General features: G+C 41.1%; 1 protein-coding gene across 4 annotated transcripts in view; it reads left to right on the top strand.

Moving 5' to 3' along the window:
- Positions 1 to 25259, top strand: part of cdh24b (cadherin 24, type 2b) — a 172743-nt gene that overhangs the window by 69218 nt on the left and 78266 nt on the right. For all 4 annotated transcript variants that reach the window (XM_042497571.2, XM_088085100.1, XM_088085101.1 and 1 more), the window contains exons 3-4: positions 12132 to 12426; positions 23524 to 23643. In XM_042497571.2, coding sequence (XP_042353505.2) covers positions 12132 to 12426; positions 23524 to 23643 — 415 coding nt within the window. The remainder of the gene's footprint in view (positions 1 to 12131; positions 12427 to 23523; positions 23644 to 25259) is intronic.

The following is a 25259-nucleotide window of genomic DNA, read 5'->3' as shown; positions in this document are numbered from 1 at the left end:
ATGTTTGTTATGGCAAACGTGTAGGCAAACAGTGGCTGCCTATTTACACATCCAGCAGACACAGAGCAACATTATCATTCATTTGAAGTCGTGCTTCTGGCCACCTGGCAAATGTAAATTCAATATTCATTCACTTTTAGCTCTGTTTTTAAATCCTGAGCAGAATATCTGGCTCTTTAACTGTTAAATGCTGCCTGTTTCCCAGCTTGTCTGTCTGCTATTTGTTACTGGACAGGCAGCCATCAGAGGGTTTGAGAGCTTTTTTTTTTGGGTTGAAAACAGCTGCCTGCTGAGGCTGAAAAAAAGGTTGATAAAAGCTATGAGAGTGGACCAAACAGTAATGCTCTGAAACCAAAATAACGAGCAGAAAGAAAAACAAAAATATGGATTAGAGCAGTTTCTTTAGGATTGTAATAAAAAACATCAATATTTTAATAAATTTCTCTGAACATTTATTCTTTCTGGAAAGTGGGCAGTTTTTTGTGTCCAACAGCTGGTGTGAGCAGTGGAGGCCACAGAGAGAGGGAAGAGGCTCGAGCCATGGAGGGGAGGAGGCGCGTGGCAAGGGCAAGTCAGAAGAAGAGAGAGGGGTCAGCATGAGACGAGCAGGAGGCCAGGGAAGAGCAGTGAGTGGGTGATAGGCGGCACCTAATGGGAGGGGGGGTGACAGAGGTGAAGAAGTAGGAGGAGGAAGATGGGAGGAGAAGAGAAGGAGGGGAATCTTTTCTTCAGTGTGCTGACAGATGCAGGCACACAGGTTAATATTTTAATGCATCCTGAGAGGCATGCCAGGGCAAACACAAACACATGCTGAGATAATTCAGCTACAGTGACACATGGTATTAATAAAGCATATCGTATATACCGTCCATGTACCTTATTATATAATATATTAGGGTCTCTTTGATAATGTGCAGGGGCTGCACAGACATAATTCAACAGTACAATACTGAATGTTCTATATTTTTTTAAAGTAGCTCCATATGATATTCAGAGCGGTGCTAACAGGGCTAAAGGCGTGGATAGTGCTATCAGCGTGAACAATGCTAACAGCATGAACAGCACAAACAGTGCTAACAGTGTGAAAAGTGCTAACAGCATAAACAGTGCTAATAGTGCGAACAGCATGAACAATGCTGTCACTGTGAACAGTGTTACCAGTCTGAACACTGCAAACAGCATAAACAGTGCTAACAGGGTGAACAGAGCTAAAAGTGCGAACAGTATGAACAGTGCTGTCAGAGTGAACAGTGTTAACAGTCTGAACACTGCAAACAGCATAAACAGTGCTAACAGGGTGAACAGAGCTAAAAGTGCGAACAGTCTGAACACTGCAAACAGCATGAACAGAGTAAACAGCATCAAAAGTTTTAGCAGTGTGAACAGTGGCAACAATGGCAGCAGGGCTGGCAAGGTTAATAATAAGGACCTGGATGGGCGCTATGCTTCTGTGATAACAGCATCCAGATATCAGCGGTAACAGTGGTATGAGCACAGTGCAGTGTGGAGGTGATGTGCTATTAAGCAGGATACAAACATGCGAGGTTCAGATTACAACACAAACAGCTTGACTTCCTCTGCTCAGAAACTTCCATTACTCCACTATATTTTTATATTGTATAAAATAGTTGTTTGCTGCCACATTAATCTATGTTCTGTCGTATGGAGCTCCTTTCAACAACACATTTTGGATAATTACTGATTTATCCTGCATGTATATATAAGTAACAATTTTAACATCACAGTCTAAAACAACCTGTATATTTGTGGCCAAAAAATTAAAAATCAGTTAGAGGAGTCTCACAAAAACTTGATACTAATAACAAAATAATGAAAACGATAATAGGCAGTGCTTGAAATTCCCTTTCGCTCTTACTCTTTTTCCTTCACACACACAAACACAGACATAAACACACGCAGACTTTTGGTTCCCGATGGTAAAAGCCATTTCTCATGGCAGTGGCACGCGATGGCATATATGTGGGCGATTTGCCCTTTAAATGTACAGCAGTGAGTTAGGCCTCCAGTGGCCTTTTCCGAGCTCGTCTCCTTCGGCTAAAAATATGATGTGAAGTATACACCACCAGAGTGGAGCACTGAAGCAATAAAACACAAACAATCGGCTGACGAGTCGGCACACACACATGCACACGCACGCACACTCTCTTTCTCATACATCAGCTGATTATGATAATCAAAAGTGGGATTTGCATACTCCGAGGCTAAAAGCACAGTTTTGTTCTGAATAATGTATTGCGGAGGAAGGGAACAGTGGCGAGATGCATTGAACAGCTTATGGTGTAAAAAGGAAAAGTCTAATAATGATGAATAATGAATGTTCTATTAGGAAGTGTGTGAGTGGGAGGAAGTGAGTGTGTGTGTGACAGAGAGGGATTTCGCAGACTTTGTGTGTGTGTGTGTGTGTGGGGTGTGTGTGTGTTGAAGTGGAGGCCACACAGTGTGCCCTCCAGAGACAGACTGAATTAGATCAAACGAGAACAGGGCAACATGTCCACGCCACAACTGAATTAAAGAGGCAATCGACGCTAACCGAACTTCAATGCTGAATCAATGGCAGATCAATGCTAAACAATTAGCTGCCGCTCCTCATGACGTGTTTAAACTGTGTCTCGCTGTAAGACAAACAGACAGGGAGCGAGAGGAGACTGTTTTCAATACTGTCTGACATTTACTGGGAGCGTAGAACAAAAGGGAATTTCCCCCCACATTCGCTGCGAGAATGGGTTTGATTGAAAGTTCAGACGGAATTTAAAACTTGTCACAGTACAAAGGTCTGTCTTCTGAAGACACAAGCGCTCCTCAGAGGCTGGCTGCTTTCTGCTTCTGTTTCTGTTGGGAGGGTTTATGTTCGAGTGCTTCTGCATAATTGGAAAGTGTTTTTGCGATGTGTGTCTGCATTGATTAGAGAGGCGAGCTGAGCAGTAGGAGTAGAGCGAGCAAATTTGCATGCATGCGTGTGTCACACCTGTGAGAAACAGGATTTGCATACTTTTTATGGATGTTTTATGTGCTTATAATGGATGGTGTTAGCCCAGCAGGGAGTGTTTTCACATCACGACAATTATCGTCTTTATTGGAATTGCGGTAGAGGAATTTTAAAGTTAAAGTATAACTTGGATTTTATTCTCATAGCTTTTGCATCATTTCTATCTATTATGATAACATTATGCTCACAAAGTAATTGCTAATGTTCTGGCAGGGCAAGTGACGAGGTAATCAGACAGGACATTAATAAGCCATCAGTTTAAAAATGATCACATCCACACTTTATTTAGTAGTAAAATTACGATTGTGTGCACACATATTGTTGGTAATAAATCCCTTATTGCACTGAAAAAATGCAACTAGCAAGTACAGTAGGTTAAAGCTGAACCAAGTTTGGTAACTTATTTTTAGCAGTGTCATATTTCCAGATCCAAGCAGTGAAATTGGCTACTATCCGCAGCAGAAATTATGCTCAAAACTATAACAGTAACAGTCAAATTATGATTTCTTACTTTGATACAATCAGTGACTTATTAGGGACTGTATGCAAATTAAATGTGCCTGGTGTGCCTATTCAGTGAGAGTGTTAATAACCGTTGATTTAGTTGCTCTTGGTGTAAAAACACATTTTTAGTCTGTTACATTGTGGCAAGAGCTAATTTGGTATTGCTACATTTTTGTAATTTTGGAATATTTTACTCATAATTTCCAATACACTCCCAGTGCAGTGTTTCAGTGTTTTAATTGTAAGCATACGCAATTAGAAATAGGGTAGTATGCATGTTTACCTGAGTTTAATCAAGCCTTTTGTAAAGCTTTTCTTTGTAACAAACTTGGTCAAAGGGAGGCAGTAAATAAGTAAAGCCATTTTATATTGCGACCCCTCATCACATGTTTCACTCTGAGTTGGCCTCTTCAACCAAAAGAGTGCTCTTCTATTCTTAAGTTGTTTCATGTTGTTAAATTACCCTGTAGCTAATGGATATAATCATTAATGAGAAAAACTATTTGATGCTGGAGAAGTATATTTCTTCTGATTTACTAATGTCTTTATTTGTCATCCCTCTGACTTATCTCGCGACCCCATAGGGGGACCCAACCCCTGTTTTGGGAACCACTGCTCTAGGGTATGGCTGACTCAACCAAACTCTCTTCAGGTTTTAGTTAGATTAGCTTTAGTCAGGTTCAATTTTACAATAATTTGCTTTAAAAAAAAGGATTACAAAAACACATTTCCTGTTTGGTGACCCCTCAGAGTTATCGTGTGATCCCTTGGGGGATCATGACCTCCAGGTTGGGATTGCTGGTCGTAACGCCCGGGGTCCACTACCTGTCATAGCAGTGCTGCTCAGTTGCAGCTTATTAACAGAATAGGTGTGTCGCCGATTTTTTCCACATGATACTCACAGCCCCAGTAAAAACAGACAGTGAAATGTATTTTTGATAATCATATTTACATAGTGCGACCTTTCACTACAGTTTCAACATCTATATCTGTCACACATGAAAAAATATCAATACATTTAAACGCTATACTTTAAACGCTATACGCTATACTATACTAGAAACGCTGTTTCCGTTTTAAAAATAAAGGCAATTTAACGTTGTTTTTGTGAACAGCATCCTTTTATCAATTATGACATGGTTAGTGAAAATTAGTGGAGTACCAGCTTTTTATTGTTGAAATACAGTAGTTAAAGCAGCAGGCAGCTTTGCAGCGGCGCCGCAGCAACTACGCAGTCAATGTGAACATCGCAAGCATGCGAGATGCAGCAGTTCATGCAGGCAGTGTGGCCTGGGAGATAGGCAACCTCTTTCCCAACCCTAATAATTTTCATACAGTCCCTTACCTTATAATCTGGTATTGTACTGATAATTCCCCCGTTGAATTTGAGAGACATCACACAAGCCCACTATATTTGAGTCCACACACTCAAATATGTGTTTGTATATATGTGTGTGTAGGTGTGTTATATCTCGCTCTCCTGAGGTCCAGATGGGGATCTGTTGCTCTCCAGATGGGGGAGAGAGCGAAGACGTCTGATGATGGCAGAGCTGATCACAGCCAGCCCAGAGAGTTGTTGACTTTAATTACTAGTCGCTGTGTAGATGTTGGCCTCAGCTTTGTGCTGTGCTCTATTAACCGCCCCACACTTCCTGGCCTGCTCGCAACTGTTTCTTCTCTCTCCAGGTCAGGCGCTGCTCGCACTCACAGGAACACACAAAGTACACAGGCGCACACACGTACACATACACACACATATTCTTAGTCACACTTTGGCTCCTTGTCCACTCTGTGCAATGACTGTGCCAAGTGGAGGTTCAGCCAGGGCAGGAGGAGACTCGGAGTCATTACACCTCTTTCTTTAAAGCTACTGTGGCCAACACGCACACACACACGCACACACGCACACACGCACACACCTGGAAAGACTGTTGTTAAAATGGTCACGTATAGTATGAGACACACATGCACACAAATGCACACACACAAACACTTACACATACCCTCAAGCAAAACTAATGATATCTTGGTGGTAGGTAGGCTGGCCACAAGGCACAGTTTCATTTCAAACAGGCTCTCTGAACTCATATGGGCCCTGTCCCAAATTAATTTCGCTGCCGTTTTCCCTGATCGGCCTGTTTCTTCAGACATCTCTCTGAATTGGTGGGGCCTGCTCCAAATCGATTGGCTGACCCTGTCCCCTCTGCCCTGCTTGACTCTCCCTGGCTGATATGAAAGAGCTGACTCCCTGCCAGCCCCTGGCGATACCACCACCCAGCCCTGCTGCGGAATTTGACTGGGGGCTCACGTTTGTCCTATAGGCTTGCGGTTCTTTTGAAGTCGCCACACACAAGATGAATAGCTTCCCCTCCTCCTTGCAGAGGAGATTGGGGGAATATTCTCACACCTGCCCGTGTGCCCTCGCAAACTCTCCCTGATGTGTTCTGGGAATTGAACCTTGCTGCCAATCGCAGAGCTCAGCGGTGCCGCTGTACGCCTATTGGTGTTTCACGTGAGCTGCCAGCTGATTTTTCACAGTTTGTAATTTTCCCTGCTACTGTAACCTCCCTTCCCTCTCAGCCTCGCACAAGCACAGCGATCCACGTACACACATGCTGAATTTGTGGGGGAAAACATCCACATTCATTAGGCTAATGCATGGTGGTGGAAAAAAACACATTTTCCTGGTGTTTTTATGATTTATTGTGCAGCAGAAATGTGAAATTGTGTATATGGGGTATTAGTTATTTAAGTGATTTAGAGGTTGGCAGAGAGTACTTTTCCTCCTCGTTTCATGATTTATGGTTATTGCAAAAATGTGAAATTGAGTATATGAGTATAAGCATATTACCTTATGATAATATAAGTAATTGAAGAGATTTAGGAGTCTGGGGAGGCTGGGTGTTGCATATACAACTGGCGCCAGTGAAAATGGAAATGGCAGCTTATCAGGCTGAAATCACTCTCCAAGCAGAGGTGACACATCAGTAAATTTGGCTTTTGTGGCCACTGGCTTCATATTGTTTGGCTCTTGATATATTTGATGGTGTATCAGGGGGATATGAAACGCAGGAGTTATGAGGTGTCATATTATCAAGTTAAGCGGATGTGAAATATGGTGATATCCAGTTGTTGTTAGAATATTGTTTGGGTATTCTTGCCCTCTGACAGGTGGCTGAAAGATATTCCAAAGCCGTGCCATGAAATATCCATAGCCATTTTATCTGGTTAAGTGCGTTTTCCTTATTATACTTTCCTATTAATCTAGGAGAAACAGATAAGGGTGAGAGGTCAGCCTTAAATGGATTTGGTTTCCTTCGGCTGGGCTCTCCTGCTCCAGAATGACTCTGAGCGGTGCTTTCAATCAGCTCTGCCACCGCTCACTGTGGTAATGATGGCCGGGGCTTCATTAAGAAGCTCGTTAAGTCCCCTCGTTAAGCTGCAGGGCCGTTAAGACTTTGATTGTTAATGGCACTTCGTTAAGAAGAGTGAGGAACCGGGCTCCCATGGTGGTCCTGACCGGCCGGGTGTTTTGGCCAAGTGGCCCCAGTTGTCCCCCGCAGAAGATGGAGGAGTGTAGGTTCAAATCCAATACTGTTAAATGAACTTGTGTGACCCTACAAAAATCTACAGTTTGTTATAGCAATAAAACCTACACAGATGCACTGCTGATGCAAATTTGCAACTCAGGTTATGCCACACAACTATTCAATTTAATACAAAAGCAAACAAAAAAGCAGGCCAACCTAAATTACGGTGGTATAATAAAGTTTACCTGTGGTTTGCCAAGATACTGTAGATGTCCAGTTGTTGGCTGTTTTTGTATGTACACTGTAAAATAGGACATATTGACAGTAATGTCAGTAAATATGACAATATTGATATTATTTAAAATAATCTTGGAAAGTGAATGCCTTGAAAAAGTAAGGAATATAATTATAAATCTTAACTTATGTTTACTTAATATCTAATTGTTAAATTTACTTAAAAAGTTCTTGCAAGATAAAAATGACAAGTCAAATTATCTTGCTCTTTGTAAGTTCTTCTCCAAGTTAGGAGAAGAAGAAATGACCCAAAACTTTCAAGAAATTAGTAAAAGGCATAGAAAGTAAAAAATTAAGGATCTACTACTTTCTTTCAATATGCGATACATTTCTTGGCGAGTCATTATTCAGTCCAAAGGTTTAAATACTTGTGAAAGGTGTCTGAATGCAGCACAGGAAAAGTGATGTAACTCCAGGTTTTAAAGGGTTAATAAAATACAATTATGATGAAATCGTTTACAACCAGCAGAATACATAAACAAACAAAGAATGATTTAATCAAACATTTTTAAGTTGCAACAACTTTTCAAAATTAAGTGCACATAAATTAAGGTAACTTACCAATTAGATAAAGATAAAATTAGATAAAGTAAACATAAATTAAGACTTCAAGTTATATTTACTTGCATTTTTCAAGGCTATCAGTTCCCTAGATTTTTTAAAAGTAAAGTCAGCTGGTCAGATTTTACAGTGTAGATTTCTCCTTAGAGAGCTGGGTGGGGTGTGTTTTTCTTTGCCTCACTGGTACTTCCAGGCGGTCAAGCTCACACTGTTTTGCTCGCCCTGCAGCGATTGTGCATCATTTTCTTGTCATTTTAAAATACAGTAAAATTGAGGCAATTTGTCTGATTATCTGCAGCACTTGTTTCCTGCCTGGTTTATATAATGTACCAGAGCTACTGTAATAGGTCAGTGAAAGAGGTCATTTGTTTTCTTTACTATAACTACAGATGGTGCACTAAAACATATTTGAGCAGGGCAGTGTAATCTGATCACAAGAGGTCATTGGAGATTGATTCAGGGATCCATGTAGGTGCCGTGTATCAATGGAGTCTGTCAAAAGCTTCATGATGACTGGTGTTTGTGGGAAGGTAAATATAAGCTGTTGCTGATCATATTACTGAGGAAGGTGGGCAAAGAGCTGGGAGCAGCAGCCTGACCAGGAGGTTATGGTCTGGATAAGCCGTTTTCATTCAATACTTTTGGCACGCCGCATTTGGAAGCACAGGTGTAAATAATGCAGTTAACGACATCTGAATTCCATTAAGCTGCTTCAGTTTCAGGGTTTTGGTGTTGCACATTATGGCTCACTGTCACGCTGTCAAGGCTTGCTGGGGCACTTTTATAGAATCGAGCCATCGTTAATGTCATTTGAAGCACCTGTGCATTTCCCATTTTTGACAAGTCAAATTGTCTGCTGGGGAAAAAAACCTAAAGTGCAGTTCGGACCGAAGATTTGCACCAAAACGAAAGTTTTTTAGAATGTTGCACGAAACATTTGCAGCAGTGGGAAGTGGCCCGTCTCAGCTCGACTCACGCCGGCTGATAGTCACTGTGACTCAGTTTGTCAAGTCACCAGTTGCTGTTTTTTTAGAACAGTAGGTACGTCACCTGTTTCAAGAGCCAGTGAATCTGTTGTGAAATCAACTGGCCAAGTCAGTTTCAAACTATCAGCAGACAGTGTGTTCATTTGCTTCTGCTTTCCTCCCTGACAACAGTCCTCCGTCCCTACCGAGCCCAAGTCTCATTTACACCCCTCCAGCTGTTAACACTTATGTCAGTCTATGTCCTCACGGTGTGTCGGCGTCAGACAAGGGGTCGCCGCTGCTGCTGGCTATATGTGCACATGTCCCACATACACACACACACACACACACACACACACACACTCACATACTCATAACACAAAGTGCTTTTTTTACAGTTGTTACTTCCACCTAAAAGCCAACAAGTCAGAGGTTAGAATGGAGGTACAGAGAATTGTTACGATGGAGACAATACACTTTCTCCTTTAGTTGCACTGGTGTAAAGCGGCAGATATTTAGAACTTTGCAGACTTGCGCATTCCAAGTAGTTGCAAGTTTCAACTTGTCTCTTAGCAAATGTTTGTCTATCTATCTATCTATCTATCTATCTATCTATCTATCTATCTATCTATCTATCTATCTATCTATCTATCTATCTATCTATCTATCTATCTATCTATCTATCTATCTGTCTCCTGTGTGTATGCTCAGTATGTTTTACAATTAGGAAAATTACATAGTTTTATTTATCTAAGCAGTGGAAGTACCTCTCTAACGAGTACATCCAAACACACCTGCTGCTCATGAGCTCAGGAGAGTTGTGCATGATGATTGGCATTAAAGTAGTGTATTATATAGATGAAAATATATAGATATATTTTGGTTGAGGTAAATGCTTTTTGTACTTAATATACCGAGAATGTGGACAGACAGGAGAGACTTGGTTTTGCAGGAGGAGGCTTGACATGTTTCTGTGGATATTTTTAAAAGTTTTTCTGCCCAAGACGGTAAGTTAGCATACTCCTTAGCTTGTTAGCTTAGTTGTTCTTACATCTAGTTTTAAAGTATTCAGCAGTGAGTGTTTAAAATTTACAGTTAAAGATTTTAGGTGAAGTACCATTTTAAAACATGTTAACTTTGGTTATGTTAGGGTTTGGGCTAACTTTAGAAACAGAGCTAGCATGAACATGCTAAAGTTAGTTGTGCCATTACAGGGTGTTTTTTCCTACACAAGCTAGCTTCTTAACTTGTTAGCTTTGTTTAGCCATTTTCGTGTGTAATTTTAAAGCCTACAGCAGCTAGTGCTTGATATTTACAGTAATAATGTAATGTAATACAATGTAATTTTATTTAGACAGGGACAGCGCACGATAAAACATAAACCTTATATAAAACAAGGAGAGATGCATTGTACCAGGTTTTAGCAACGCTGCTATTTTCCACTTGTAGTCCCTGGGCAGGTAGATGGACTTTATATAATTGATGGCAGAATTTTATTAAATAAACTACAAAACATCATCATACAATTTTACAAACATTATTATCCCCATATCCCATCCCACTTAATCATGAAAAATCTCGATTTTGTTCAAAACTTCAGCTATAAAATGATCAGGGCACAGTCATTCTTGCATCCTCAAACCAGCCCCCCCCCAACCCCCCAATATTCATTAATGTGTGCAAAATAAAGTAAATATATTAGGTGAACTATCACTTTAACACTTTAACTTTAGTTATGTTTACAGTAGTTGCCTAGGCTATATTTACAAACAGAGCTAGCATGAACATGCTAAAGCTAGCTGTGGCATAGCAGCTCACTGATAACCCCCCTCAGTTACATTAAAGTGTATGTGTATATGGAAAAGACTTGAGAGCAGCATAAGCTCTATTTCTAGTTCCCTAAGTGCATACTGCTCTCACACAACAGCCTCTGTGTTGGCTAGAGTGCTTTTAGATTTTCCAATTTGCATCACCATTTAAATAAAGGAATCTTTTCAAGGTGAAGTGTTGTTTAACTTTTGACTTTGTGCCAAATTGTTCACACAATTTTCGCTTTCAACTTTCAGACAGTCTGAACTCATGATTGCATTCTTAGCTATAAACAACCTTGTCAACATCCGTACTTATCGTTTACCCCCTGGGAAGCTGGCGTATCCATGCTGCTCCCCTCTCCCTGCAAAACTGCAAAGTAAATGAACATTTCGATTCACAGTATCCATTCTCATTTCATTTAGCAAACGTGCTTAGCTGTTGCCATGCAACAATGCTCTCCTGAGCTAACCTACCCATCCCCTCCCTAGCCGGCTCTCCGCTCCTCTCTCCGTCTAAAGTCACAATGTCACACTTTCTTGCGAGTGGTGGCTAATTTAGCACTCTCCGTTTTTTTTTGGTCACAGTTGCTATTCGATCCACGTAGGTGTGGGGTAATGAGATTGAATCTTGATGTGCTGGGTGCATCCCGCTGGCGTGTCTCTCTCAACGGGGACGGAGGACAGTGTGGAGCCTTCCCTGATATTACCTCTCCCTGCATGAGAGGACGCTGGTCGCTCCGCTGCTCTGCCATCCCGCCAGGCGCTGATCCAATAAAGCTCAACACAAGGCTGTGATCGATACAGCATGTCCCACTCCCATGCACCCCTCTACTCTGCCTCATACACACCTATTAGTTAGGGAATAATTGATTGGCCTACTGTTCATTATTCCTTTGATTTGGTGCTTTCATTAAATAGCTAGGGCACTGCATGTGCGCAGACTAGTAAGCTCTCCACAGCTGCTAGGAAGTGAATGGAGGCTTTAAGAGTGCGCAGGAGAGTATGTGTTCCGGGTATCGTTGGAGATCAAGGAGATCCTGGTTCATAACTGCTCATACTGCAGGAATAGAGACATGACATTCAGTACAATGGGGGGAAAGTGTGCGTGTGTGTGTGTGTGTGTGTGTGTGTGTGTGTGTGTGTGTGTGTGTGTGAGTGTGTGCGTGTGAGAGGGAGGTTTTGTGCATATTTCTTTTGTCTGCCTCTGTATAAATTTATTATATCCTAAAGGCATGCAGGGGATAATCTGCTTGTTTTGTCTTCAATGCTTGTCTTGTGAAAACAAACTTAATTTTAAACTGGTGTTTACTCTTGTCTTTCTTTTCCACCCTTTATGTTCCTATCTATCCTTGCCTCTCACATCTTTCCGCTTTCTGTTACTACCTTTTTTTTTTTGCTTCCATTTTATGTTTTTCTTTCTCACCTCTTTTCACAACTCTTCCCATCATCTCTCACCTAGCTCCACACTGACATGGACAGGAATGATGGACGCACTAAGTATGTCCTGCGAGGCGAAGGGGCGGGCTCGGTCTTTGTGATAGACGAGAAGACGGGCAACATCCACGTCACCAAGCCACTGGACCGTGAGGAGAAGGACGAGTACCGTCTCATCGCCACGGCCACCGACAGGCAGACGGACCGTGCCCTGGAGCCCTCGTCACAGTTCATAATTCGGGTGCAGGACATCAACGACAACCCGCCTGTCTTTGACGAAGGCCCCTACAGCGCCACCGTTCCTGAGATGGCAAATATAGGTAATGGAGGTGGGGTGGGCAGTGCAGGGAGGAGAGTATATGGAGCTAAAAGTGTTTCAGTATTAAATAAATATAGAAATAAATAAGACATCAAGTAATTAATCATATGAATAAATAAATTACAGAATATAAATGACTTTATAATGAACCAAACCTCAAATTTTTAACTTAATTTAAAACTCAATTCCTTATTGGGAACTCTGAGCAGCTTGTTATTAAACATTCATTATATTTCTTTCATTTTCTAAACGTTTATTTCAAAAGGTCCTTTTTTTTAAAAAGCCGTTGTTAATTTCATTTAGGCGTTTAGGTACCCCAGCTTCTTAGCAGGCTCACTAGGTGTTACCAGAATTTTGCCAGCTAGTTCTTGCCGGTGAGGAGAGTGGTTTGTATGATGCTGCCTGTCGTGATTGGAAAAGCCTAAAACAAGAAAAACGACTGACCTTTCCTCTGTTCTATAGTTCCACCTGCAGCACCAACAAAACCTTTTTCTTTGTCATCCACGTTTATTGTCATCCGCTTAGAAAAACTACATGAGATTAAACAATTGATTGAAGCAGCTGATGCTCATTGTTGCTCCCCATCTGAGCCGACGCCACGATGGCCAGTTGGGCCTGACATCCTGTGGTATGAACCTTTAGTGAAGTTGAATGCACATGTAATTGGCTGCAGGGTGAGGGGGTAAACACTGGTGACAACTGTCATGGAAAGTAGCATTATGAAACAAAAAGTAAAATTCTCAAAAAGGGCATGGTTAAATTAAAATTAACTGTTACTTCAAAAATAAGAATAAAAAATACAATTTAATAATATTGTGTTTCAGTTGTATAGATTAATGCCATAATTCACTGAGCTTTGTAACACAATTTACCTTTTGTATTCAAATGATTAGTTATTTTATGTCTTAACTACTTATTTAATTTTGAACGCTTTGCACACTTTATATTTTCAGAAAGTCTTCTGATTCTTGTGTCCTTGTACTCACAAAAAATGATTTCTTGCACATAAACTAGTTTTATCTCCAAGGAATGCTGCTCAAAGCTGTCCTATAATATGATCATCTGAACTTTCTGCTGTGATCTGACTTGCTCAGTAGTCCACAGAAACCCAATTTGTTACATAACGTGAATAAATTGCAATCGCAACGCCATCTGCCATCCAGACAACGCTGAATAAGTACATTTTTCATGATCAAAAGATAATAACGTTTAATCTTTGGACCAGAAGACAACATGAAGGTACCGTTATTGCAGTTTGACCAGGTAACCTTTGCGCAAAGCTGAACATGAGGTAACATAATTACAACCCTGGATTTTCAGAGGTTTCCTAGTTGCTCATTTGGCTCAACATCCACCCTGGATTGTTTTTTTAACATCTCACATATCTTATCTTTCATGTCCCGTCTCCGCTGTGATTGAGTAATGAGAGCAGAAATGATAAAAAATAATCTTAATAGCTCGGATAAGAACTTACCTTGAATGAGTGGATTATTGAACTCACATTCCGTATACAGACTGAAGCTGTAGCTTTTATTGGTTTGGTATTTAATCAGAATAAAGTACCAGCCAGTCTCTGCTGTCAAGCTGCTGAGTGATGGATGTCCCCCTTGACCACAGCGAGACAGCGTGTTTTATTATTTCTATCTCAGAGGGCTGAATTGTCTGAAGGTATTCTATTCAACAGCTTTGAAGTGGTAGTCTGTATCGCCTGCAGAGAAACTTCCCTTACACTGAGAAGAGTTTGATATATATACAAAATATCAATTATTGTCAGCTAAATTAAACTAATGATTGACTCAGCGTTTGAGAAACCTCTATTAGTTGAACTGTAATATAAACACTGATTATAAGAAGACTTCAAGTGAGACATGAACTAATATTTAAAATACAATCAACATATAAATGTAGCCATAGATGTCTTTAATATGAGGTTTTGACAGCTGCAGCATACAGCCATTATACAACACAGCACTGCCATAACATTAGTGCCTGCCGGGACATGATTCACAGTGTCTCAACATTTTGCACACAGCGCTTTTAGCCTTCATCAGTGGATATTGTATGGCAGGAAAACCTGCTGAACTTAAGTACGTTTGATACAATTTAATAGGTTCTGCTAAAGACGAGACTGAATACTCCTTTTAATACCAAGACAACTTTGCAGAGCTCACTGCCGCTGATAAAAACAATTCCTGAATTTTGATTGACAGTTCTTCAAATTTATTGGTTTTCATTGGTGCACACTGTGGTCACAGCAAAAGCATCAATCTGCATGAGTGCTCCTATGTGTCACGAAATGAAAGTAAAAGGAGACAGTGAGAAGAAAAGTTCTGAATTATTCAATTGTTTCTTAATAAATGTACATAAGAATACCTATTCACATGATCAGTTTCAAATTCAAAACTCTAAAAGCACATTGTCTCAATCAGCTTCTGACTATGAGGGATGAGATCTTACATAAACACAATATTGTCTGCCAGAGTTGCAACAATTTTGGTAATTACACATGACATGTTCTTTCCCCCTCCATATTCTTATGGTCTGAAAGGGCCGGTCTCAGTTGCATCAGCTGAACAGTTGGAACAAGGTGATGTGACGTATTTGTGTGCATCAATCAGAGTCTAGAATGAAAAGCGTTTGTCTGTTAAACAATAATACCTAAAATAAGTTTTCAACCTTGGTGTTCCTTATTTAGTCTAGAACATCCAAAGTTACAGAAAAATACCTCAGATTTGACACCTTCAGGGGCTTTAAAGGGTAACTTCAGTATTTTCCCTTGTTTTTATATCTAAATGACTTGGGGGAAAAACAGTTTTTGAAATTGGCCAAGACCAGCTGCAGTATCTTCCCAGAGGGCAATTTGAGCATCATCAATTTATGTCCACAGAAAGTGCTTGTTTTGTCACTGACAAGCTCAGATTGTTGTTAGAAGTATGGAAAGGATACTTACAGATGTCAACCTTTATGTCCAACAGTAAGATCCTTTTTGTTCAACCAGAAACAACCCCAAAAACATCAGTGCCAAACCTGCCAGACTCCATTTAAATAAACGGTCATTTAACATGTATAGAGCCAGCATATTCCCACATCTCACTGCGTGAATTTAAGGGTTTATTTCAACCAAACCAGATTTGGTGATTCTTGGAACGATGGAGAGACAAATTGAAAAGACTTGTGAGTTTTATTTTGCCTCCGTAGACTTTAAATGAAGTGTGTGATACAAGGATAAAATTACTGTTTATATAAATGGAGTCTGGTGGGTTTGATGACAACGATTTCAGGGCTGTTTCTGGCTAAACAAAAATGTCTATCTCTGTAGGGATCTTTTCCATAAACACTTACAACAACAATCTGAGCTCAGCGGCAAAAACAAGCACTCTTAGTGAACGTAAATTGAAGATGCTCAATTGCCCTCAGGGATTACACTACAGCCGGTTCTGATGCTTCTGGTTATACAGGGCTGCTCCACACTACACCAGTTACACAAATCATTATTCCAATCAGTCACTTAGACGCAGAGCAGTGGGTCCAGGTTGAAAAATAACTAAGTTACCTTTTAATTCAGCAAAGAAAAATGGATAAATGGGGGGATATGGTCACGTATGCAAACAAACAACAACATTAGGCTACTGAAGCCCTCTTTTGTCTCACTGCTCGACTCTACTGTTTAACAAAGTACACCTAATATAGCATCAAGTACATTTTCATCAGCAGCACTAATCTTATATTCAAGGTTAACTTATACAAGGTGAGAATTCATCTGTAAAAGACTGGTTTGCATTCAGCACAATTCTGCTCAGCTATATACTGTAGTCTTGACAGTTTCATTTTGTTGAGCCGAACTGATATTGTATTCAAAACAAGCAACAGCGAGCGCCTCGAGCGATTTCCAAATTATAGCTCTTAATATAATGAAATATAATTAAGTAAAAACAGAGACTGACCTGCTCTAGGTCTAATGAATGAACAACTTGGTGACACGCGCTCACTCATATGATATGTTAATAATAAGAGGCCTGTTTGGTCTTTGCCTATTTTCCCTCTAGGCTTGAAGACTTTTGCAAAGTCAAAGGCACTCTGAGAACAACTGTGCAAACATTTACTAATGTTAGGAATCTGGAAAACTGGCAGGCGGGTACAAGAGGGAGGAAAGTGAAATATTCCCCTCTGTGTAGTTTCAACACAGCTTTGTGTCCATGTAGCGCAAGTCACAATACAAGGATCTGCCCTTTTCACATTGTAACACCCAGATATAGTTTCTAAAGGGCTTTCAGTGCAGTTACAAGCTAAAAGCGGCACAAAGTGAAGGACATTTGCACTGCTATAGTTTCTATATATGTAGGGCACATGCTCTACCTCCCTTTAACAGTCTCCAGTGTCATAAAAATGTTTTGTGCAAGAGTTTGATATAGATATACTGACTTTGCAAAACAAAGTGTAAATTTATTTATATTATTTGAAATTTTACAGTATATGCCTTTATATAGAAGTTTTTTGCAAGTACTCCCAAATGCTCTTTTCGTTGGGAGCAGGCAGGTCAGGCGGTGCCGTTCAATTTTATTACTCTTTTGGCATGAAATTGCATCTCTGTTTCCGCCTGCTCGGACCAGACTGAGAAAATTTCATGGCTGCAGTTGGCGGATGTACGCATGCAGGCCTCTCCAAAACTCCCCCCCAAAAAATCAAAATGCAAATGGGAATACAATTTAAATGCAACGCAGGCAGAATCTGTAATGGGTTAGATTAATGGGTGATTTTTAATAATACTGTCATCACAGCTGCTCGGAGGATGTACGAGGTATTTCCCTTTTGTTGATTAAATACCTGTAGACATCATACAGCAGCAGGAATGATACACTGCATACGCTCCATCTGCAGTGCCTAATTTAAGAGATTTGCAGCTCGTAATTATGCGCAGGCCAAACAGTTTGGGGTATTATAATAATAATGTGCTACTCTTATTATGAGGAGCTCCCAGGTTATGTAATCATGTAAATGGCTTAAACAGAGTATTGTTTTTATCTCAATGTTTGCAGTTGAAGCCTGATTGGGTGCATGTAAAGATATAACTAACTGAAAACAGTATATTTAATCATTTGAGTATAAAAAAATACAGTACAAATAGAAGCAGCTTGTATTGTACTGCATAAAAAGATGGCTAATCAGCTTATTAGAGATGCTGACCATTCATATTCGACTCGTGTATGCCATGTCGCTACTCTGGGATCTGCTCTTTCCAGAGATGAGCGGTTTCCACGCGGCTCATTAGGAATCTGACAGCCACTGTTAAACGAGATGAAGAGCTGACGTGATTGGCCAAAACTAAAACCCAATCTGACTCCACCTGCAAAAAAATCTATTCCGCCTTCTAATCATTTATTTATAGATTTTCATCCATTTTACATATCGCAATGCAAACCAAGAATTAGTTGATAACACCGACCTGCCACAGTGATCCCGTGTTTGTGAGAGCAGCCTGTTTCAGGAAACTAGAGGCCTCAGTTTGCGAGGCAGTACACTGTGAAATGCCTCTACTGTAGCAGAAATGTGGATTCTTCAAAGTGTATAAGTTCAGCCACCAGGAAAGACATGGTAACAAAGTGGGTTTCTGAGGCAAACACCTTAAAATCCATCAAAAGTTGATCCTTGATACCTCAGTTGATAGAACATGAAAATCTACTGTAAATCTGAGAGTACAGTTTAGAAATTCCTGTTTACTGTTTCCTGTTGGCATTGATGTATAGCACTGTCTGTGTATCAGATAATGTTTATCCCCAAAAACCACAATACAGTTTATCAACTAAATTCATGAGATCAGAGTGGAGTCATTCTCCGAAAGTAGAGAAACTGTGTGTATGTGTGTGAGATTAGGGTGTCACTGCACACAAATGCAAGACATGACCCTTTCTCAATTTAATAAGAAATTATAGAGGATTATAAAAATTATCTTTTACTTTGAAAATTTCATTTCATTTTGACTTGAAAAGCTGTGACAGAGTGCACGTCACTGCCACAGTGACCTGATAATATTTCAGTGACTGAAGAAAGATCATGAAGAGTGTGACAGGAGTGCCTGGAATAGGAATGAAAGAAAGAGGTACGGGTGAATATAGGCGGGATTTTTTTTGCGCTCATCTTGCATTGAGATGTTGGAGTGACAATAACTGTCTGAGATTGTAATTCAGAGCATGGCTGCAGAGTGCCTGTAGGAAACAGTTTGTATGTACAAAAAGTACTCTAATCTCCATTTAAACTCAGCTCTGCCCCTCGAAAATGGGTTCTACTTTGAGGAGCACTCTTGCCTTTTAAAAGCAGGGGAATTGCTTTCAGGAAAACTTTTGAATTTGCTAGAAAAGAGGGTATTATTTTAAATAATTCACCCCTAAACTGGTTAGTTTAGAAAAGTTCAGCAAATGTAGCCTGAGGTCTTCGTCATCTGCCTTTTAAAGGTTGTTTCCAAACATCAAGGTCCCTCCTGCACCGAATTATTTAATTCAGATTAGAATAATGACCCTGCCAGCAGCCTGCCGGGGCAGGGCCCAGGGAGAGGGGGCGGAGGAGACGAGCACTATTTAGTAATCCTATCAGCTACCTTATGAGTGTCTGCTTCTCATAGCAGCTCACTCTTCAGATTGAGTTGTTCAGTCAATCATGGATTCAATATTTACTTGACAATTCAATATTTACCAAGGCGCTTTGCAGTATGCGTGACTGAGGAGACAGCGCTGCTCTGAGGATCCTATCAAAGACTCGTTACTTGAGACATTTAAGGGTGAGGATGGGGGGGAGAGAGGGGGGAGTTGGCGTCTCATCTACTGCAATGAGACACTGATGCAAGGTGTGCTGGAACTAAGCCAGCCTCCCGCTTCAAATTTGTGTCTGCAAAGTGTTTTGTGTTGGTTTCACTCGGCTGGGTATAAACATCATGCCAGATGTGTATCTGCATTCTGGGAAAATGACTCACATTCAAAGTTTAACCTTCAGCATGATTTATATATATATATGTATATATATATATACACACACACACACACACACACACACACACACACACGTGTCATATATATGCATCATACATATGATAGATAGATATACATGGACAGACAGACATACAGACACACAGACAGACAGACAGACAGACAGACAGATAGACAGATAGATACACTCAGACAGACAGATACACTCAGACAGACAGACAGATACACTCAGACAGACAGACAGACAGATACACTCAGACAGACAGACAGACAGACAGATACACTCAGACAGACAGACAGACAGACAGATACACTCAGACAGACAGACAGATGGATACACTCAGACAGACAGATACACTCAGACAGACAGACAGACAGACAGATACACTCAGATACACTCAGACAGACAGACAGATATAGATAGATAGTAAACTAGGGAATGTCAATGACTGCTAGTCCTCTCCCCGAGAGGACAGATGTCTTATGGTAAGAACATGCGTTCCAGATGGATGCATGGTAGTGTGAATATTTGATCCTTGTGGAGTGTGACTGACTGTATAGCACGGCTGGCAGGCTGCATACCAATAGCTTTGCCTCTGCCTTGCACTTGTTGCATCAACCTCTGAGGCAAACTGTTTGATCCCTGAGTCTGATTAGTTTTTACGGCTGTCGAAAGAAACATTTCTGACTACTTATCTACTTATGCCCCCCTGCACTTATCTACAATATCTATATTGAAAAAAAAAACCAAAACATAAAGGGATTCAATAGCGGACACTTTGTAGTCTATGTCAGTCTTTGAACGAGGCTGGTATGGTGAAGGAGTGCTTTGAAATAAAAACAGAAAGTGCAGATAGTGCTGTAATAGTTTTTTTTTTCCTCCCAGCTAGAAAATGTGTGAAATTGAGAAAGAAATCAAAACTGAGTATGGATTAAAAATAATGGGTGAACATCTGAAAAACACGTTCAAAAAAATGAGGTGGCTACTCTCTGTTTAAGTTTCTCACTGTCTCACTGTCTCAGTTCCATATACTAATAAGCATATAGTATGTATTGTGTATAAAAAGTCTCAGTGTTTTTTGCAAGTATTTATGACCAACATTAAACTGTAGGTGCACTCGCTTTGGTTTTACCTGCGTACAAAGCGCCACTGGTGATTGTTGTCTGTCTTGTTTAGAACATCATGTAGGTCTGACTGCTGTTTCTTTCCTTGACGGATTTCATGGCATTGTTGTGTTGTGTTTCTCAGTTCAAAACAGGACCCCAAAAACAGGACATAAGAAACAAAAAGTGAGCTCTCCAGTAAACAAACAGCCAGGTAACAGAAACTGATGGAGTGAGCTGAGACAAAACCAAGTACAAAAGAGAAATAGGAAAACCAGACTCAGAACAGAATGGTACGGCACGAGAAACACAGGCTGGAACAGCGACAAGGGAAACGAGCAACAAGCGCAGACGACCTGACAACTGAAAGAGGGCAAGCACACAGACGAAATACACAGGGGACTAATTAACTAATAATACAGTGGTGTGAAAGAAAACAAGTGGGAAAAAGACAAAAGCAAGAGGTAAAACAAACCATAATAAGTGAGGAAGGTGAAACTGTAAAATAAAATGGGATGTAGAAAACAAGCGAACCCCAGGACCATAACATGCTGTAGCTTCATTCACACGTTACTTTAGCAAATACATAACATTATCATAACCAACAAAAACAGAGGAAGAACTCATTGGTGCCCCCAGAAATATTTTTACAGCAGATGGGGTCACTGAAAATCTTGAGGTGGTACACCAAAACCAAAAGCATTACTGAATTTCAGGAGCTCCATTATGCTGTTGTAGTATATAGGCTGGTTAAAAACTGTCATATGAAGGTTAAGGTATTGCAAACTGATATACTTTAGTTTCTTATTTTACAGTTAATGTTACTAATTATCAGATGTGTATATCAAATACTGCTACATTTTGAGTTCCACAACAAGCCTGTTTTTGTGTTCCTCAAATAGGCTAGTTGTCCTTTTTCTTCAAAATCCAGATATTCCCCCTGGTTACCTATAGAAACCATTATTAGATAGATAATGGGCTCTTGAGATGAGACTTCATCGGATTTATTTAAAAATGGCCATGTCAGTTGTTCCTCTGCCCAAATTTACATTACATTTGGAGCATTATTAGGCCCCCTTTCTGACACACACTATGCCAACGTGGTTGCTACCTATGGATGTCTTAGGTTGATATGTTTGAAAGGATACCAATACCTGTGAGCTAACTTAAATATTGAGTGACAGCCTCTTCACAGTGATATCAGTAATTTTCACCCGCTGGGCAGCCAGTGAGGGAGGGCAGCAATTATACCAGGAGGGCTGAGACCCCCTTCTTGGCCCTGTCTTGGGGGTGCCATTGTATGACTGAAAGAAAACTCCTTCCTGCTTACAAGATCATACCTAATTATAGGTTTAGAAGTTTTGAAAGCATATGCATTTTCAGAAGTATATGTACTAAACTAGAGAGCAGAAGTACTTTCCAACACTGATGGGTAAAGCTAAAAAAATAAGACCCAAATTATAAAAAAGACTGGAATTTTCCTTTAATTTTGCAACTTTTCCAGCATAAACCCAAAATATACTCCATACACTGTATACATAATGAATATCATAGCAACCGTGATGTCACCCGTTAGTTTGTTAATGGTCATTTTAAGGCTCAAGTCAGTTGGTATTTTTGGAGCCAGAAGTAATCACATTCGGACAAGAAGGTGGAGTTGTGGTGGATCTGACTCATAGATTGTAGCAAGGCCTCACAGACAGCCTGGGACTAAAGCAGCCCTGTCCTTAAAAATGCATAACTTTGGGCCTTTCACCCCCTGTACAGTTGTTATAAATGTTGAAACTGGCTATAAGGACCGCGATTGTGTGTTGTTGTTTTAAGCAGGCTGTACACATGTTTATTTCCACAGCAAAGTTGGACATTTTATTATGTGGGTCCATGGGGATTTACTCTGTTTTAGAGCCAGCCTCAAGTGGCCATTCGAGGAACTTCAGTTTTTGGCACTTAGGAGTTGGCCACTTTTTGTCGGAGGTTGCTGCTTGTTCAAAACCTGCTTGAAACCAGTGTGAAACTTCTCTTGCTCTTTCTCACTCTCTTTCTTTCTCTCTTGCTCTCTCTCTCTCTCTCTCTCTCTCTCACACACACACACACACACAATCATTCTCCTTCCCGAACGTGCACTGGTGCAATCTTTGCAGATTTCACATCCACCATCTGTCAATAACCCATCTGATTCTGAACTACCTGTAGTGGATCACCAGACAGATGATCTCAAGCCCCGCTTTCCGATTTCCACGCACACACACGCACACACACACACACACACACACACACACACACACACACACACACACACACACACACACACACATACACACACACTCCACCTATCTCCCCCATAGTTATACTGTCATGGCTTTGATCAGAAAAAACGTACCAGCTGCTCCCACAAATCCCCTTCTTCCTCCTATCTTGTCTGGCTGAAGTCCCGCTGGGAGAAATCGTGCTCCTCGTGCTTGTATAAATATAGATATATACGAATACGCTACATATGAAATGTGTTTACTGTATTCCGTATATTTCCTTTTTTTTGCCAACAATTTAAAAAAAAAATTCCCCTGCCAAATTGACACTCCATGAGCCGTAGAAAGAAGATTTAAGGGAGTGAGAGGGAGAAGGAGGCCGTTGAAGAGACAGACGGTCCGATTGAGAGAGGGAGCTAAAGGGAATTGGAGACGGAGATGAAGAGAAATGAAGTGAGACAGAGGGAATCGAGGGGTGGGGGGGGCAGAGTGGAGGAGGGAGAGGGTGCACGCAGGGGGGGGTCGAATAAAGTATTTGTCACACTGCCGTCGGAAAGAGATTGAAAAAGAAGGAGTGAGAGAGGAGAGTGGAGGTTGTCTTGATATAAAGCTTTCTTATGCTCTTAAAGTGCTGCTGTAGTCTGCCCACTTAGCTCCAGCTCTGTCTTGTTTTGACTCTGTCCTTCTCTTTTTCCTTTCCTCCTTCCTACCTCATTGCCCTCTCTTTCTTTTCCACCCTCCCTCCCTCTTCCTTGTCTCTCCTCCCTGCAGGCACGTCTATAATCCAGGTGACAGCGACAGATGCTGATGACCCGACTTATGGGAACAGCGCCAAGCTAGTGTACACACTGGTGCAGGGCCAACAGTACTTCTCTGTCGATCCCCAGACAGGTGAGTGTGTTTATATACCTGTGTGTGTGTGTGTGTGTGTGTGTGTGTGTGTGTGTGTCTGTGTGTCTGTGTGTGTGTCTGTGTGTACCTATCGTAGCACACACGGGCAGGGAAATGTAAAAGATGCGCAGATGTCAGGAAGCAAATACACACACACTGCAGAAAAGCAAATATGCTCAAGATGTTGAAGTGCAAACACACATACAGTATACGCAAACAAGTGAATTCAGGCCCGAGTCGTCAACACACACGGACATGATAACATGCGCGCGTACATGCAGTTGAGCGTGAGTGTTCAAACACAGGTGGAGTGGAGAGTGCGTGGAGCTGCATGCACAAAGGAACATGCCTCCCTCATCTTCTTTTTCTCTTACTCACACACAGTCGTGCCCACACACACACACACACACACACGCACACAGAAACATTCAAACTAACACTTTTCCCCCTCGTGCATCCCTCATTCTCTTGTCACACTTAGTCATCCATCTTTCCCACTTCCCCTTTCCGTCCGCCTCAAACACCCTCCTCTCACACACTCGTACGTATCTCTCCCAGTGCCCCCTCCTCTCCCCGGTTCGCTCCAGTATGAGTTGGCAGAAATGTATTCATGCTGCCAGGGCCTGTGTGTGTGCGCGGCACAAAACACAGCAGCAGCCTAATGTTATTATTTCTGGATGAAGCAAAAACAAAAAAGACATGTGTTCAAAGAGAGATGTCAGCAAAGGTTTGTGAACTATTACACAGGACAGATTACAGGGGGGGGGCTCAAAGGACCTGTCTGCCGTGTGTGTTCTCGATATACCTCGGCGTCTCAGATGTCACCCAAGGGCAAAAAGTTTTTTGTTCAGCGGATGATGCGTTTTTTTTTGTTTTTTTTTATTTCATTTTATTATGATTACTTTTTTTAGCATGGTACCTTAGAGGGGAATCATTGCTCAGTTGACTCAGAAATGGAGCTCTAACTGTCTGATGCTTTAGATGTTGCTTTGATTGACAGTGCACATATAAACACTTAGCATTTAGTTCAGCTGAGGCTGCTGGAGTTTGGTCTGCATGTGGGAGTGCGTGCTCGCATGTGAGCATTTGTTTTGCCCGCACGGGTCACAGGTGGCGGATACTTGTGTTTTGCTCATTGAATGTCAATGTTTAGTAATTGATTGCTTCGACATGTGAGGACCTTTGCAACAAGCGGAGAGAGCTGCAGCGCTTTTTGAAATGCTAATTGGGGAATATAAACCTAATTCCACCCAGTGTATATTAGCCGTGACACTGCACTTTAGTATTCCGAACGTGTCGACTCTCTTCTCCCCTTCTCCTCTCCGCTCTCTATCTCCCTTTTTCAATCACCCCATTCCTCGTTGGCTCCATCACCAAAGGTCTTATTCAAAATGTACACTCAGAGGCGAGCACATTTGCTCATATATTCAGTTTGTTTGCTTATGAATTCCGCTCAGAAAGCCAGACGTATTCCTGCTCGTTCGTTAGCATTCAAAACAGCCCGAGTTGAATGCGATTCACCTTGAGCTGCCAAGTCATCCAGGCCGGTGTTTTGGCTGATGTTGGGTGAGAGCAGCCAGCACTCGATGTGCAACATCCAATCATATGTAGCAGAA

The sequence above is a fragment of the Plectropomus leopardus genome, chromosome 12 (genome assembly GCF_026936395.1).
Source record: "Plectropomus leopardus strain MGB_pleo_1.0 chromosome 12, ASM2693639v1, whole genome shotgun sequence".
In the NCBI taxonomy this organism is placed as follows: Eukaryota; Metazoa; Chordata; class Actinopteri; order Perciformes; family Serranidae; genus Plectropomus; species Plectropomus leopardus.
This window is presented reverse-complemented; position numbering and strand designations above follow the sequence as displayed.